Source organism: Papio anubis, chromosome 15 (assembly GCF_008728515.1).
Source record: "Papio anubis isolate 15944 chromosome 15, Panubis1.0, whole genome shotgun sequence".
Taxonomy (NCBI): Eukaryota; Metazoa; Chordata; class Mammalia; order Primates; family Cercopithecidae; genus Papio; species Papio anubis.
This window is the reverse complement of record NC_044990.1, coordinates 29,865,441-29,883,600: the sequence shown is the minus strand read 5'-3', so window position 1 is coordinate 29,883,600 and position 18,160 is coordinate 29,865,441. Positions and strand designations below refer to the sequence as shown.

Below are 18,160 nucleotides of genomic sequence, written 5' to 3'. Positions count from 1 at the left end.
AATATGGACTTGTAGAGAAAGCCCAGTTATCTCCATAATTGACAAAGGAAAGACTTCTTGTAACTATTCTTGTTACGAAAAGGAAAATCATTCTTCTAAGCACAGGCTGAACTGCTCAGTTTCGCTTCCTTTGTGTGCCAATAATAACGTCAGAAGATGTCAGGGTCAGGTCAAAATAAAAAGGGGAGTGAGAGCATGTGGAACATTCCTTCCCTTCCTGAATCAGGTGATGTACAAAATAGAAGTTTCACAAATGTGGAAGAAGGAGAGAAGGTTTCGAAAGAAGGAAGAATGATGGGATCATCTTATTTTGTAACCTTGAAAAGATATGACTTGACTTTTTACATCATATTTTTCAGCTACTTCCAACTTGTTATTCTATCAGGGGTTAAAGGCAGCAGTATGGATGTTGAATAAAGATAGAAACTCTACTGGAGTGGAACATATTTTCCATAAAGACAATTTTTATGACACTCTCATCCATGTCTGTGGGAGAGTGAAATGGCACCTTTGGAGAATACCCTAGCAATAGGGATCAAAAGCTTTAAAGAGTACACTTTTTACCCCAGCAATTCTGATTGTAGGAGTGTCTTCTAATAAGGAAGGATATGCACAAAGACCTATTACAAAGATGTTTTTTGGCAATGCTGTTTATAGTAGTGAAAAAGCAAATAAAACCTATAGGACCAACAATAGGGTACTGGTGAATAAAGTGCAGTGCAAAAATATAAGGGAATACTGTATGAATAATCAAACTACTATAGAAATGAGTTTCCTGGCATATAAAGATGTTTGCACTATAGTTAGAAAATTAGTCTATAAAACAAAATATACAATGCCATTTTCTAGTAAATTATTACCCCAAATTTTATATATCTACAGAAATATATGGATGCTCAAAAAAAAAAAATCCTATAAAGGCAGACACCAAATTATGTATAATGGTTGTTTCTGGATGGTAGGATTCTGGGTCGTCTTCTTTTTGCTAATCTGTATTCTCTGATTTTTCTGCAATGACTGTGTATTATTTGGGTAGCAAAAAATTATTTTGAAATTAAGAAAAGCACCAGGCACATCAAGGTAAGGAGTAGTGGCAGTTATTCACTTTTGTTTCCTCTCTTGGGGGAAATCCTGACAATTCTGGTAGACCAGATATCCCTGAAGTACCACTTCAGCTTTTCAGGGAGGTAAAAAAAGTAGTAATGAGAAGTCTGCCTCCATTTTTCTTTCATATCCTGGATAGAAACCAACACCCTCTTTGGAGGTGAATTCACTCAACTAAAACTTACCTTTGAATCCAGAAGACTACACCGTAATTTTTTGGAAATGGATACCAGCATAGCAAAGCATCAAAGGAGTTATCTGTGCCATGTATTGTCCTTACCCTGTGATTTTCTGATGCATATCTTTGGTTATTGCTCTTTTCTTATCAACTGTCAGATAATTAACACTGCCTAGCTTTTCAGGTCCCCATTCAGAGGACTCTGAATATACAGGCCCCACACCATGAAATAACAATCTAATGGACTCACACGTTCAGCTTCAGTAGTTCCTTCATCTCAGAAGTTTCATTTGCCACTTTCATGGTCCAACAGGTAAGGCTGCTACCTGAAACCCCAAACACACACCTCTACCCTCTTCATAAGGGATATATCCTGTGTTTTAGAATAAACCACTCTCAGTGGGTAAACATGATCTTTCCTTTTCAATTATCAACTTAAAAACGCAAATATCAAGTGAAAAACTTTTTCATCCAGATATTAGGTGGATCCTAGAGCCTATAGGTTTTAAAAATTAGAACCCGAAAGTAAGAGATTCGGATAAGCCATGTGTATCAGGGATGACTTCAGAGCGAGCTTGCGTAACGAAGACATGGGCTAGCTCAGTGCTCCTCAAACTTCTGGTACATACAACTTACTGGCCTCGGGAGGCCTGGGATTCTGCATTTCTAACAAGCTCCTGGTGATCCCTGGACCACACTCTAAGCAGCAAGTTTTCCAATTTGGTGATTCTATATGCTACACCAGGCCATTAACACCTTCCCCTGGGCAGCTGACAAAATGTGAAGCAAGTAGTATGCCCTGACCCACAACAGCTGGCATTCTGTGGCTCTGAGGCTATGGCTGAGCCACCACCTGAGTGGCTGCAAAACCCAGACCTGCCATAAATGACACACCCAGGCCTGTGGCCTATTAGTGTCACCTACCAGCTACATGCTAAATGGCCCCAGCCCTTGGAGGAGGGCCTAGGGACCTGACAAGTATCCCAAAGCCCCTCCACAGAAAACTTCAGTGCCTGGGGTTGTGGGAAGAGCCACCAGCAGCAGGGCCCTCTCTCCACAGTTAGGGAAAGCTGGAGTGAGGGAAAAGAAACCTTAAGGTTGCTCTGCCATACACCTACAGAGACAGTAGCTATAAGCATACCAGATGCCCCATTCCTGGAATGCAACAGACACTACTGAGTAAAAGCTTTAATTCTGCAGTCCCTTTGAAGGAAAAGCCACAAAAGAAGACAGACTGGATAAGGAAATCAGATTGATCTGTCCAGATGTACAGCATTTCAGTGGTTCCTCACTTGTTTCTACAGCCATGACCACACACTAAGATGGAACATGTTATCACTGACACCATCGACCAACACTCAGCCCCTCATGGAGAACCCGATCCAGGGCTGCAGACTCATTCCAGCTGTGCCACAGCTCACCCTGAATCTCCTTTGAGAACAGTTTTGTGAATAAACATGACTGTTGTGCCAGGACATGGTCTTAAATGTAATAAAAATGGAAATAGTTCTTATTTGGGGTTCGTTGGCTGGAAGTTGCACACTCAAGTGCTTCCAGCTCTGTGGATGGTAGAGTAGAAATTCAAAACCCTATGATTTTCCCCCACTTGGAAATAAGTACGCCATCTCCCCAGTGCTTTCAGTTGTTTTATGTCAACTGCTGGGTTTATTACAGTATATCAAACAATCATTAGTATTACTAATAAGCCCTTTGGAAGCTAAGGAAGTAAAAAACTAATGAAAATAGGGGCAGACCTGAACTGAGACACTCAAGGTATACAACTAACTCTAAGCGACTACATTCTAATTCAGAGAATACTGGTGACTTTTCTTTATGACACTTTTACTGCAGTAGGGTGTGAAGCTGGGGATGGAAGAGGTGGATGTTTGAGTCTTTTCACAGACCTGTGAACACCGCCAACTTCATGCTAATCACAAAATAAAGCAAGTTCAATAGCTAAAATTGTTCTTTATGAGAATTAAACAGATTTGAGTTTTGCTTAGATCTTATGGAATAAGACTCTGAAAGAATATTTGTTTTGAGAATTATAGGGAAAGTATTTTACACAGAAGAAAAAATGAAGACTAACATTTACCAATGGATAAAAGTTAAATTGGCTACTAGCATATCTTCTGACACATTGATCTTCCTTTTCTGGAGATGTGATTAAAAAAACTGGCTCTAAAATGAGCAAAATCTGTCAATAAGTTATCATCTTCTCTAATGAAAACAGAAAGAAAATAATAAATACTTCATTATCCCAAGTCTGAATTTAGCTCTTGGAATATGGAGACACAGATCATACGTATTCACGGATTCCCCATTGGTGAGGAGTTCTACAGTATGTAATCATATCTTTTCCATGTGTTGCTTTCAAAGCTCCTACATTGGCTTGTCACAAATATAATTGCTTAATTATATCACAATGAGCTCATCTTTCCCTCCAAAATGCTGAGGGGTTGCAAAAACGTGGCCAAGGCCAAAATCAAAACATTTATTGCATCAGTATCCTGAACTTGTAAGAAAATGTTGAAATGACTGAGAAACTAGAGGGAGAAGGCAGCATTTATGTGGAAAGAGACAGCTGTGAGAAAAGACAGTCTCAGGAAGGGATGAGATGTCTTCCCAGACAGAGCGGTGAAGCAGAACTGACAAGCCCCGGTGGTGATTCTAGACCAGCTACAGTGGCTTGTAATTAACCAAGACACCTGGACTTGCCTATTTGAAAAGCACCTGTGATCCACCTGACCCCTTTTCCCTCAATAAGAGTGTATCCAGGGGCCCCGAGCAGCAGCTGCGCCTAGTTGAGGCTGCTTTGAGGGCAGTTCAGACACGGCAACCCCAGGAAAGCAGCAGGGAGGATGTCAGCAGGGAGAGAGGCTATCTGAGTTACTAGAGGGACAGAGCAAGAAGCTGGAGAAAGAAGGTACGTCCAAAATGGAAGTGGGCAGGAATCTGAGGCCCCAGTAGGTTGAAAAACAGTTTCAGTGCCTCACAGCCACCCATCATGCGTGCCTTTTTGCACAGTTTCGTACACGTTCCCAGGCTCAGATCAGCAGAGCACACTGTTCGTGGCCTTTTCTCCCTGACTTCCACAGCCACAGAGAATTCCTCAGGGAATTGTCAAGGGGCTAGGAGAAGCCCTCTATCACTTCACCCAATCTTTTACCATTTGTGCTTTCTGCTGTCTACAAGGCATTCCTGCCATCGCTGGCACTTCCTGAAGGTGCCAGATAAAGAATTCATGACTATCCTGAGTTTTGAGGAGGAACAGTTTTAGAGGTAAAATTAGGAGAGAAAATAGAGAAGGTTCCTTCAGAACAGCCTCAAATAGGACTAGTTAGTTCTTTGACTATTTCCTATCGGCTTATTATGGGGCTAGATATCCTCAAAAAATGTCATAGTTTCCTAAAAATATAATTTTTAAGTTCCTAATATCTTCTAAGAGTAATTCTCTAAGTATGATTATAATCTTAATTTGAATGGAAATATTCAATCACACATGATACAGATTTCATTAGCATTACGTGGCAGGGTTGATTCTTTTTCCTGGCATAATTATTGTTTTTCTTTTCTCTCATTTATAAATAATTTCCTCCCTTTTATTTACCCCGCATAAGAATGTAAATTGTACATAGTGGCTTGATGGTCTCACCAGGTTTCTGGAAAAACAGGATTCTGGAAGTAAAAATTAATCTTCCATAGCAAGTATTATGAGTTTTTGAGATCTCCTGAGTGCCAACAGTGTGTTTAGCCTTTCGGAAAACATTGAAAAAAATAAAATAAAATAAAATAAAAATCCTGCCTTCCTTGTCAGTCTGAAAAAGGTAAATGATACAGTCGCAACTGGAAAAAATTCACCCAGACAAAACCAAACCATCCATTAAAGAAGCCCCTCGGTTTCGCCCCCCAGATCTGGACAGGGATAGAGGATAAGTCGGCGAAGTGCAGTTCCATGATCTGTGAGGTGGAGGAAAAGAGGGCGATGCCCAGCAGTCCCCATGCCTGCCCCTACCCTAGACCTGTGCAGTTCTGTGAGGGGAGGGAGGCAAAAAGCAGCTGCTGCCTTTCACCACAGTCTCTCTCCTGTGACCAACTTACAGGCAGCTCACAGTTCAGAGAAGCTCGGGTTGATTCTGGCCGTCCCTTGTTTTAGGATTTACACTACAGGCCACGAGACAGGATGCCCAGGCCTCCAGATTTTTATTCTGGGTCAAAAAGAGAGCAAAGAGAAAAGGTGTAAGTGCCTCAGTACTTCCCTGCTTCTTTCTTTCCCCCTCCTTCCTTCCATCTCTTTGTAGTTTCTTGGAAATTCATATTTCAGCCTCCTAGAGCTTCTTGAAGGGCCCTTAAAGGCTTTCCAGCCCAATCATCTTATTTACAGAGGAGGAAACGAAGGCCCAGAGAGGGCGAATGACCCAAGAGCCCGTGGCTAATTCATGGTGGAACTGGGACTAGAACTCAGGACACCTAACCACGCCACCACTCTTAGACTTTACACTTAGTGATAACTTTTCTTTTTCTCCCATGTGGCAGCTGGCATGAGGAAGCAGCCCCCTGCATTTTGAGGAAAAAGACAACAACTAAACAAAACGGTGCTCTCTGGAGGGAGGTCTCGTTACAATCCCTAGTAATGAAAACTCAGCTGTGGACAAACAGGCCACAAGGTCGATGCTCCTGCTAGCTCACCCCAAGGAAGCATTTCCGCGCCTGTGAACTCAGGAAAAAACGGGTAAAAAAGCATCATGTGAATGGTGAGTAAGAACCACTTGCAGACGCAGAAAAATCCACTTTGTAATAGTGAATGATTAGAATTAACTCTCAATTCCCAACAGGAATCAGGAATCATTCAAAAGCCACTGAGTCGAGAGAGGCTGACAGCTGTGGCAGAGTGACAGTGAGATGCAGGAGCTGCTCCCAGGATGTCACACTGGGACTGGGACGATGCAGCTGTAGGGCAGGGGCAGCCCGGGACCCTTCTGGACACAGAAAGTGCCACCCCAAGTCTCGACTGTGACTGGGAGAGGCCCTGCAACTAAATCATTCAGGATAAATAACAAAGTCACTACCCTTCTCTCCACTCAGACCCCTGTGATTATGTAGTTTGTGGGGAAACATTATTTTAAAAATCTACTTAGAAAATATATTTTTTTCTTATTGTAGCATTGTCAAATTGATACTTTAAAGGATTTAAGACTTTAGGTTTTAAAATTGTTTCCAAATCTTTTCAGAAAGTCAACCATGTTACTCTTCACTGACTGCTCTAGGAGCCTTCTCCTGAAAGTGGGTGGGGCCAGGATTTATGCTCCTGGCTGGGAGGAGAGGCAGGCCAGGCACCCTGCTGGTACTGAGGCAGGGACAGTCAACCCTCCCCGCTTCCCCCCACCCGCCCCGCCCCGGTATCCACTCTCCCTTTCTTCCTTATTAATGGAACCATAGCATGTGACAATGTAACCAAAGAAAACATAACATTTTTCAGACTCCCTTGTAACTAGGGATAAACATGTGACCAAGATCTGGCCAATAGAGATAAAAATTACTGGGTAAAGTCTCTGAGAAAATTCCTTAAAAAGTGGGGATGGCTCAGCTGGCAGGTACCTTCTGCCCTTCCCCTTTCCTTTTTCCTGCCCAGAACAAGGATGTGATGGCTGGGGTGGAGGCAGCCATGTTACAACATGACAAGCCTGAGGAAGGAAGCCAAAAGCTGAGAACCATGTAGTCAGATGACAGAAGGAGCTTCTGCACCAGACCTACACTGCCTCCTTGGACTTTTTTTTTTTTTTCCTTTTTCTTAAGTGTTAGAGGAAAACTAATCCCTACTTGTTTAACCATCATTTCCCACCATTATTTGTAGTCAAATACATTTCCTAACTGAAACACATATACACACTTACTCACGAAGAGGCCCCAACACTGAAGAGTGAGGCAGGAACCACCAAACATTTAAAGTAGAAAAGAAGAGCAATAGCAGGGTATTGATCCCAGCTGCACTAATAGAAATTCCAACTCAGAGACTGCAATTAAAATAATGGAGAGGAAAACATCTCAAACCAAATTACCAGTTTTGATAACTACAGAGGTGTTGTGGTGTGACCCAGAGGACTGATTTGTGAGCTACAAATTGAGCTAAGGCTTAACACAAGTATTTTAGAAAAATCATTCTGAAAACAGATGTAGCCTCTGGGCAAAACTGAGTGGAATGAAAATGGTGGCACAGAGAGAGAGGGTTCAACTGAGCTTTCTCTGGTTTTACAAATGCAGGAGCTTTGGGGAATGAGTGCAAATCTCTGAAGCATTATTCTCATTATTACTAATGGTTCTTAATAACTAAGGGGCAACATTTGGTCTCCAATTGGCTGAACTGACCAGAAATTGCTCATTGCAGTTATAGTAATAATGAAATATAATTTGACACTAAATTACAAATCCAGATATAAAACTATCTGCTCAGTCTGTTATTGCAAAGGAAAACTAAGCCAGAACATCAATAAATAGAATAATCCAATTAAGTGTCTCTCCATTTGGGAACTATTTAGAATTGAGAGTTTAACAGGCTAGTGAGATAGGGCAAAACAATTTAGTATTTACTGATTTAAACAATCAGGGCTTTTATTATAAGACAATTACTTTTGTTAATTTAAAATAAGTATTCAATCAATCTGAATGGCTTTGGTCATTTATGTAGTAATCTTAATCACTCTCAATTCTTTCTAGTTATGAGGCATAATTTCTCACAGCACATTTACCTGGACTTTAATATTAAATATAAGCACCTTTTAAATAACTAGAGTGTCTTTGTAAACATATTCCTGATCATTTTGTGCCGCATATAATAACCACCTATAAGCCAGGAATTACAAATACAGGATGATGGATTAATAAAAATGTCCGTATTCCTTTTAGCCACATTTAAGTGGAAAAGTGATAGCTAAATTCCCTAATTATAACCTACATCGGTTACACACACTGATATATATGTATATCGATGTACATATGTATTGGCATGTATAACTAATGTACGTTATAATTAGGGAATTTAGCTATCACTTTTCCACTTTAGCTATAACTGTTCCAACTGTTAACACACTTTGCAGGATTTTGCCAGAGATAGATGTTCCCTCCATTGGAGAGGGAAGGGTATTTGCCTGCAGATGCAGACATGCAAGGGAAGAGATTTTGCAAGAGATGAGCTGGAGCAACCGCAGGGATCCAGGAATTGTGCTCTGAGCTTTCTGTTTGCCTGAGGGTAGCAGGTATCTGATAGATGTTTGTTCAATGAAAGTGCTACCTCAGATTCTTCAGAGATGATGTTCCTAGAAGCATCCACAAGTAGCTGATAAAGCCCAGGTTACATCCTCAAGGCTGAATTTCTGTATGATCAGATTCTCCGGGAAAAGCCTCCGCTTCCAGAGTTACAGCATTCTGTACCACATTCTTTGGCAAGGATGCCTTTGGTTATTCATACCTACTATAAAACCATGTACACACATGGCCTCTATGGTACTGACCTCTCCAGGGACTGTTAGACAATGCTGAAGGATGTTTAAACGATACTTACTGCTGGTGGAGGACAGGTGGCTGTAGTCGGACCTGAAACACAAGACCTCAGTGTTAGTAGAATTCTTTATCCAAATGATTTATTCAAGCCAGAATTTTAAACAGTCAGTGGTAAGTAGCATTTAACTGGTAAAGAAACGTCACCAATTAAGAACTGTAGTGCTAAGGCTCATTTTATGCAAAACAAAGTTATGTTTGAATTTGAAAGCAAAACTTTAAAGGAACTTTAGAATTTTGGGGGCCCTCATATGAGTTCTGCCAATTCCTCTGATGGGGTTTAGAAGAAGCCATTTAAAGGTTTAGCAAAAATTTTGAATGATTATTTTTCGGGGGAGAAGTCCCAAAGTTTTCAACAGACTCATCACTCGCAGATTCCCTCAAAAGGTTACTGCAAATGAGCACCCTTCAAATGTTCGCACCACACCATGGGGAAATGTTCTTAGTTGACTTAAGCAGAGGATCCCAGTGCGAGGAGAGAGGGAACCTCAGCTTTGAAGGTTTCCGCATTCAAGGTGGGGCTGACCACCAGGAAACAAAGGCACAATGATATTTCCACTGATTTCAGTTCCATCTGAGAAGAAAGCCTGCTGGATATTAGAGTAACAGGATGTGAGCTGTGATAGGGAAAGGGAAAAGGCAGGCTAAGGCTGGAGTGAAATCGCCCTTTCAGTTTCTACGCTGAGGAATCAGCTGCTGGCATTCAGCCTCTGTAACAGTGAGGCTGTAGCCAAGGATCTGCTTAATCTCTAGTAAGTTTCTGCCCTACTTCTGTAGCTGTTAAGACTTTCCTCTCTGGCAACAAGTTTGATATGGAAGCTATTTATTTTTTTCCCCTAGTGTCCCAAAGTCATTCTCAGTAGGAAATTAATCACTTTAGCACGTAGGGATTTATTCTGCCATGGAAGTTATGGGATGTAGTTATGCAAATAAACTGCTTAATTATGTTTAATTTTATAGATATACATTTCTTTTATCTCCTTAGTCTCCTGTTGCCTTTCTTAAATCATCCAATTTTCACTCCACTGAACTTCTTGCCACATTTTAAAAAGTACATGCAAAACTTTTTTTAAAAATCATAAGCAGCATGCCTCTTACTGGTTAAAATAACCTACATCACTCAAAATGCTGCATTGATTTATTGGTTGAGGAACAAAATGGAAGAAAACAACATGTGGTTTTCACTTTTGCAAATGAAATACTTTAGTAGTCATGGAATCAATGAATTTTAAAACTGGAAAGAATAACAACTACCAACATTTGCATATCCCTTTATATATTATAAACTGCATTCATATATATATATATAGAGAGAGAGATATATAATTCAATTTTTTATTTTATTGACTAGGAAATTAAAGTGATACTATCTGTACAGAGACCAGGAGGTGAGCAATGATTAGTGACTGAAGTGAGTGTGCAGGGTGGGTGGAAAGGAAGGAGTCCAAAGGCAGAATGGATTGACTGGCTAGCACATGGTGACATACTGGCTAAGGGAGACAACAGAGAGGGGAGGGTCAAGGATTAGCAACGTTCTGAAGCCCAGGATTTGTAACCCAGTACTGGTGCATTAAATTCTTTCTGGAACCATTCAGGGCATAAACTTTTGAACAATACTTGGAAATGTAATTATATATAAACTGAGTGACTGTTCAGCAAACATCCACTGTGGTAGATGCAACAGAAAAGCAACTCGATTACAATAAAATCATCTTGAGATGGACAGACTTTAAAGAAATGTCATGACTATTCAAATACAACACACAATAAGAATGCGCGATATTTCTATTTCTTTTATTCTTTAAAATGTGTATTTTCAGCTAGGATTTTCCAAATTCTCTTGAAGCAGATGGGATTCACATATGCATACATTTTAAAGATCTGCATACAGATGGATATGTATGTAGAATGAAATTTACACTTGAAACATAGTTCAAGAATCTTAAAGTGCAACAGTATTTTAGTGTCTTAGGACAGGTGCTGGCATAACTGATGCCCCTCTATGAGTCCCTCCATATTTCTAGACTAAGGGCACCACCGGGTTGGGCCTGCCAAATGGTCAGCCTTCTGACAATCACACTGATCCTGCTCCAGTTCCCTCCACATACAGCAGCCAATCTTTGCCAAGGATAAATCTGATCATGTCTCTCTCTGGATGAAATTCAAGCTCACTAGTGTAAAACACAAACGCCTCTCTCTGTGATGGATGGCCCGGCTCTGCAGTCCAACTTTCACCCCAGTCCACTGTCACAACAGAAACACACAGAGAGTCACCTACAGCCTCCCACTGCTCTCCAGCCTCTGATCCTCAGTATATGCAATTTGTACACAGTTGCCATAATGACGGAGACACAATTTTGAATTGCTCTTTTCACTTGATACCATCATAACATGCTGCTACACATTTCCTGTAATTATCATTTTAAATTGAGTAATATACTATAATTTATTCAACCCTTTTGTTGGCTAAATGATCGTTCCTGGTTGTTCACCTTTACAAAACACACAGTAATGAGGTATTTATGAATATAGCTTTATATTTATTTTCTTTTCCTTAGAAAAATTATCATGGGTGGAAATATAGACTGAGTTGAGGTAAAAATACTTTTATAGCTCTTAAAATATATTCCAAATAACCTCAAAAGCTTATTTACTAGAAATACTGCCAGGAAAGACAAACTACAAAGCTTGAAACAATTTTGCACAAAATAAATAGGTTCAAACCATTTCAGAGAATAACCAGGTATTTGATTAGGGTTCTCTGGGCGAGTCTGTACTCCCCCAGTTTTTTTTAGGCACGAAGGAACAGCAGTAGGGTACCTGCCTTGAGATTTCTGTTTATTGGTCTCACATCAGAAGAATTTAGTTAGCTGGCTATGCATAAGACATTCAACCCTGCCAGAATGAAGCATGAAAGGTGAATTTAGAATGAAAAATTTATACACGATATAGAGCAGACTAATACAAGAATTATGTACATTCACACACCTGACAAATATAGACACATTTCCAAATGTTATTTAGTATTTGTGCCAATAATGAACAGAAAGTTAGATGCAGTCCCTTGACTATATTAATTACATTATTACATGTAGGGATTATATAGAGGTTCTGTACTTAAAACAGTTTACCCTATCAGACAGCAGCCTAGCTACCAAATGATATACTACATACATATAGAATACCTTCCTAAATTATTTTCCGGAAAATCATGGCATAAGAATTGATCTTGGCATTCCTGTAAAATTGATCTTGATGTTTCTGTAAAACATCAGTTCAACGCATCATGGACCTCATCTGTTAACCCTCGTTGCACTGAATTAAATTTAGTGTTAACTAGCTCTACCTTAAATACAAAGATAACAAAGTACTAACAAATGATCTGGTCTTCTATACAGCATTTCCCCTTTCATCTTTTTAAAAGACCTGTCCCATTTAAAAATTCACCCCACCTATTCTTTTCCACCCACCTATTTAAAGTCTAGACCCCTGATTTTTTGTTACGTCTTAAGTCACAGCGAAGTATCAGTTGGAGGTCCTCCAAAGAAACAGGGCATGGTATGGCCCTACATGTTCAGAAGCTCAGCAACAGCTGAGATGGAAGTGGAAGTTCATTAATGCCAGACCAAACTATTGAATGAAAATAATCCATCACATGCAAAAGAGTGGCTTACATGCCAAATCTTGAAGGCATCACTAATGAAACAGTCATTATAAAGCATTGGCTTTTATTTGGGTTTACAAGGAACTGGCTGTCCTTCTATTTAAGGGATTCTGTTTCTTAAGATAGTTTACCACCATCAGCAGTCGACTTGCCAATTTTTGCTATAACGAAAAGTACATAAGAGCACAAGGCTTCTTTCAAGTGGATTTGGAAAATGGGAGTTTCAAAATGACATCAATTGCTACAGAAGAATACTAGTTTGCTTTTAGTCTTGGCTTGTATTAAGTAGGTGAGACAGCAACAGCAGCATTTCAAGCAAAAGAAAATGTCTGAGCAGAAAACAAGAATTAATTACAGATCAAACAGCTCCTGGAGAGGCAACTTCACTAGGTGGGAAGTGCACTGGAGATCCAGACTTCAATTCATGCCTCTAACGAGCCATGTGCCCTCTGAGTCTCCATTTCCTCATCTGTAAAATATAATTATTAGAATACCGAGGCATGCCCTGTAGTCTCTCAGATGTTCTGAATGATCAAATTACTTAAGGTATTTAAAAGCAACAGAGGATCTATTGTGATGAGTTTGAAAAACATATGGACTTGAGTTCACCATTTTTATTATATAAAACTCTAAGTTTATAATTTGGAGTGTTCTTCATAACAATAATAATACAGTATGATGAGAAATAATCATGTCCTAAGGGTTCTAGACACTGAACAGGCACTAGGATTCTAGGCACTGAACAGGCACTGTTCTAGGGGCTTTAAATATATACGCTCATTTAATCCTCACACCAACCCTAGGAGGTAGGTACTACTGTCATCATCCCCATTGTACAGAAGAGGAAACTGAGAGCAGAGAGAGGTTAAGTCACTGGATCAAGGTTTCACAGTCCCTAAGTAGAGGAGCCACAATTTGAAAGAGCAGGCTGGCTCTTGGGACTAACTTTCAAAGTGGCCAACACAGCCACTGGCAGTGGGATGCATGAAGTTTCTCAGAACTGTTTCTTCCATCATGCCGCTGAAACGATGGATAATCAGCTTAAGCAATACCCTGACAGCTCTTGTTTCTGTGTTTTGTTCCCACCCCCTTACCCCAAATTTTGATGATCCTAACTATCCACTATCTCTCTCTGCCTGACCCTAGGTAGTTGAGCATTGCTGCGAGAAAATAAATAACTAGGGGAACCTGTACCTCTATAAATACGTAATTGCAAATTTCAACTGGGCACCTGCTCAACATTGCCCCAAACAACTATTCAAATCTCCTTTCTCCTCAGATGGTGGACGGCTGTATTTACACCAAAGAGAAACCCCATCTTGCCTGCCCTTTTAATTGCAGGAGGGGATGTCCTGCCTCCTACCTAAAGCCATCCATTCCCCTGTGGTCTGAAGTCCATCTGCCTCCACTTTTTCAGAATGCTGACACTACAGGACCAGAAGCAGTGGCTCACATCTATAATCTTAGTGCTTTGGGAGGCCAAGGTAGAAGGATTGCTTGAGGCCAGGAGTTTAAGACAGTTTCTGAGCAACATAGCAGGACCTTGTGTTTATAAAAATTAAAAAAAAAAAAATTAGCTGGGCATGGTGTCAGTGGTGCAGGCCTGTAATCCCAGCTACTCAGGAGGCAGAGGCGGGAGGATCACTTGAGCCTTGGAGTTTGAGGTTGCAGTGAGCCATGATTCCACCAATGCACGCCAGCCTGGTGACAGAGAGACCCTGTCTGTTAAAAAAAAAAAAAAAAAAAAAGCAAGCAAGCAAGCCAACATTACAGATGATCATCTTTTCTCCTCCTTCTCCTTTCCCTTTCTATAGAATCCTTTCTATCACACTGATTGCTCAATTAGCGCCTATGTTTAGGAAATCTTTCTTCACCCCAGTCTCCCTTTTATATACTGCCTCTTTTTGCTTCTCCTTTTTCCAGACAAAGGAATTCACCTGCCTCCTCTTCTTCACCTTCTACTACCTTCTAGAGCCACTCTAATCTGGCTCCTATCTCCACCATCCCACTGTGAAATACCATTCTTCCTTCACTTCATCATCTCCATTTAAAAAAGACATTTAGCTTTCCTCATCTTCATCAGTTTCTCAGTAGCAGAGTTGATCTCTCCTTCCTTTCTCAAAAACTCAAACCTCCCTTGGCTTCAATGATTCATATTCTTCCTTCTTTGACCTCATGTCTACTGTTTCTCAGGCTCCTTTATCAGCTCATTCTCATTGACTGGGCATTTAAATGTAGTTTCTCAAGGCTGGTCTTAAAGAGCAGCTGCTGCACAGAGTTGTTGAAGGATTCAAGGAGTCCATGAAATACATAAAGGCTTAGAACTGTAGGTGGCACATACTAAATGCTAAGAAAGTGCTTGCTGTTACCTTCAGTTGATTTCGTCTCTCCCAGGGCTTCCACTGCCATTTTTAGGTAAATAGTTCCCAACTGCAACGTCATCATGCGGACCTCCCTACTGAGTTCCAGACAGATATACCCAACTGCTGATTCATCATCTTTACTTGGATGTCTCGCAACACTTCAGACACAGTGTGTTGAAAATGAAATGTCTCAGACCTTGCCCAAACTTGGTTTGGAAGAGATCACCAGCTACTTTGAGAATCTGATTTAAAAAAATAAGTTTCTTCTCATACAAATTCATGAAGCACATCATTTGCATACAACTTGAAGCAATTCATGGACCCCAAATTAAGGATCACTGCCTTAGCTGATGTGTCACTTGAGCTGAGTCCTGAAAGAAGAGTAGAGTTTCACCTGGCAGACAGGCATGTCAGGTGGGAAGGGCAGAGCTGGCAAAGAGGGCAGCCTGACAAAGGCGAGGAAACAGAAAAACCTGTCAGATGTGGCTAGATACAAGGCGCACAGAAGGACCTGCTGAGAAACAAGGCCAGGGAGGGAAGAAGGGACTCCATAACAGGAGCCAGGGCATATAGACCACGTTAAATTCCTTGCATTTGTAGATAACAGAGCCATAAAAGTTTGAAAAGGAGAGACATGATCAGATTTGCATTTTAAAAATACTAATGATAGCAAACACTTATTGTTTTCTATGTGCTTTCTACACAATCTCTGTGAAAACTGGATAGGGTCAGGGGTGGGGGCAAGCTCCAGAAAAGTAGGGAAATGATGAACAGCTTTTTGATAACTGAAATTCAAGGGCTCTATGAATATACGGAAAACACAAAACTAATAAGCATACATTGAAACGCATGCTATTTTACCTTTAGTTTAAGGATGCTAGTGATACAGTAAGAATTTCTGTTTTTTTTGAGATGGAGTTTCGTTCTTGTTGCCCAAGCTGGAGTGCAATGGTGTGATCTCGGCTCATGGCAACCTCTGCCTCCTGGGTTCAAGCGATTCTCCTGCCTCAGCCTCCCGAATAGCTGGAATTACAGGCACGTGCCACCACGCCCGACTAATTCTGTATTTTTTTTTAGTAGAGACGAGAGTTCTCCATGTTGGCCAGGCTGGTCTCGAACTCCCGACCTCAGGTGATCTGCCCACCTCAGCCTTCCAATGTGCTGGGATTACAGGCGTGAGCCATGGCGCCCGGCCAAGAATTCTTTAAACAATTCTGTCCTGTTACAACTACACATTTTAGTGACAGAGGCTGAGAACAGAAGCTCTGGTGTCAGCAGGAGTGGCGAGCCCCTCCCAGGAGGCCTGGCAGCTGTCATGCTGATGTCCAGATCCTGGGGCGATATCACCCCCTGGGTCAGGACTTCCTCTCCCTTCTCTAAGACAGAGCCCTTGAAAACAACATCAGTTTTAGGTGAGCTCTGCAAATTGAAAATGAATAGACTAGTGAACGCTTTATTTAACGCAGCTACAAATAAGCTGGTTAATTTTGCTTTGTTTCTTCTATTCATAGTCCAGCTAACTAGTGGCAGAAAAAAAAAAAGCCAATAATCTTCAATTAAAGTTGATACATGCCACTTATACAAAGAGTGGGAAGAAGAAAGGGAGTTTAGCATTTAGCATCAGGTTACTCCACCAGATTATAATTGGGTGCTGTAGAGAGCTATGAATGAGTTTAGATAACAGAGAAAGCCCATTGCTGGGTGAATGCCCTAGGGAGTAAAGTCCCACATTTGGGCTAGGAGTGGTGGGGCAGGAGGGGCTGTGTTGGGAGCTTTGCCGGGGTTGGGTTAGAACTCTGGGTCGATTGTGGGCCTAGATTCTCTACCTGCCCTCAAAGGGTTGCCAAATCCTGAGATTAGTCTAAAACCTCTCCGACCTTTCAGGAATGAGGCTTTCTGCAGTCTGGGCAGCTCCCGCCCTCCCCCAGGATTACTCCAGATAGGAAAAGACATCCTTTCCTCCTGGGTCAGTACCCGTGGCCTGGATGTGGTGCTGACTTTGCACAGGAAAGTCCTTTAGATATAGGGGCTGCCTGGAAGCCTTTATAATGACATTCATCTCCTAAAAGGCATTTTGTCTTTTGTTCCGCTCAGGAAAACAGTGTTTGGAGACTAACTAATTAGTCTCCAAAGGCTTGAGCTCATTGTTTGAGTCCGCTGAAGCGAAGAGAATATTAAAAAAAAAAAAAAAAAAAAAAAAAAGGCAGGGCTAGATCCTAATCTTAACACCATCTCCATCCCGCCGGTACAACAGGCCAACGGTTCCGGCTGGGACAGGTGCACTTAGAGGTGACGAAGTTCGGCGGGACTGGAGGAGTCGAGGAAGGGGACTCCGCAGCACAGATTAAAGTCCCACGATGAAGCCATATAACGAGAAATGCCATCCTCCTAGCCGACTTCGGAAAGACTTTAGGTGCGGGTGTCCCACCCTGCTTTTCCTCCTCTCCCCATCTCCAGGGCCGGACTCCAGGGTGCTCCGGAGCTACAGGAGGAAAGTCCCCGAGGAAGGAGGAAACAAGTGCAAGAGCATCTCCTGTCTCTAGCGATGCTGACAAGGGGTCTTTGCATCCGCCTGGCGCTCTGCATCGCCTCACCGGATGGGTGGGCTTGCACTGAACCTTGAGCCCTTCCACTTTCCTTCCCCCGGGTGGGGCCCGCCCTGCCGAGGGCAGCCACGGATCGCTCGGCCCGCCTGGGAGGCAGCGGAGGATCCGGCAGGAGAAGCCCCGCGCCCCTGTCCCATTGCGGGGATCAGGAGGGTCCCCAGCCAGGGAGAAGCCGCCGCGCAACTCGGAGAGCGCCCCCCGCCCGCGGTCCGGCCCGGCGCGGCTCACCCTCCGGTCTCGGCGCCCGAGTCCACGCAGTCGTCCTCCTCGCCGCCGCCGCTCGCCTTCGGGTCCATGATGCGCGTCCCGGCCGCGCTCGGCTCGCGGGCGCCGTCGTGACCCGGGACGCGCTCCTTCCCGGCCGCTCCCTCCAGTCCGAGCCGGCCGGGCTCCCCGCGAGCGTCTGGCCGCCCTGGAGCCGGCAAACAACTCGAGCGCCAGCCGCGAACCCCGCGCCGCGCCCTCTCCCGGCCGCGCCCGGCGGGGCACCCGCGGCCGCGCCCGCCCCGCCCCTCGCCGTCCGGCGGGACCCGCGTGTGCGCGCGGCGGTGCGCGGGGAGTGCGCGCGAGCGAGTGCGTGAGCGCGTGGGGGGCGTGTGCGCGTGAGTGGCCGAGGCGTGTGAGGTCCCGTGCGTCTGTGGATGCGGTGTGATGTGGGTGCCGTGTGCACTCCTGGTTGCACGCGACTGTG

At 42.8% G+C, this 18,160-nt stretch overlaps 1 protein-coding gene across 1 annotated transcript in view; it reads right to left on the bottom strand.

The window, feature by feature from the left end:
- Window positions 1–17,938, bottom strand: part of FAM124A (family with sequence similarity 124 member A) — a 61,312-nt gene extending 43,374 nt beyond the window's left edge. Inside the window, exons 1-2 of the mRNA XM_003913899.3 lie at window positions 17,698–17,938; window positions 8,841–8,872 (exon numbers count right to left, since the gene is read on the bottom strand). Of these exons, the coding sequence (XP_003913948.1) occupies window positions 8,841–8,872; window positions 17,698–17,765 (100 nt within the window). The 5' untranslated portion in view covers window positions 17,766–17,938. The remainder of the gene's footprint in view (window positions 1–8,840; window positions 8,873–17,697) is intronic.
- Window positions 17,939–18,160: the final 222 nt, after the last annotated feature.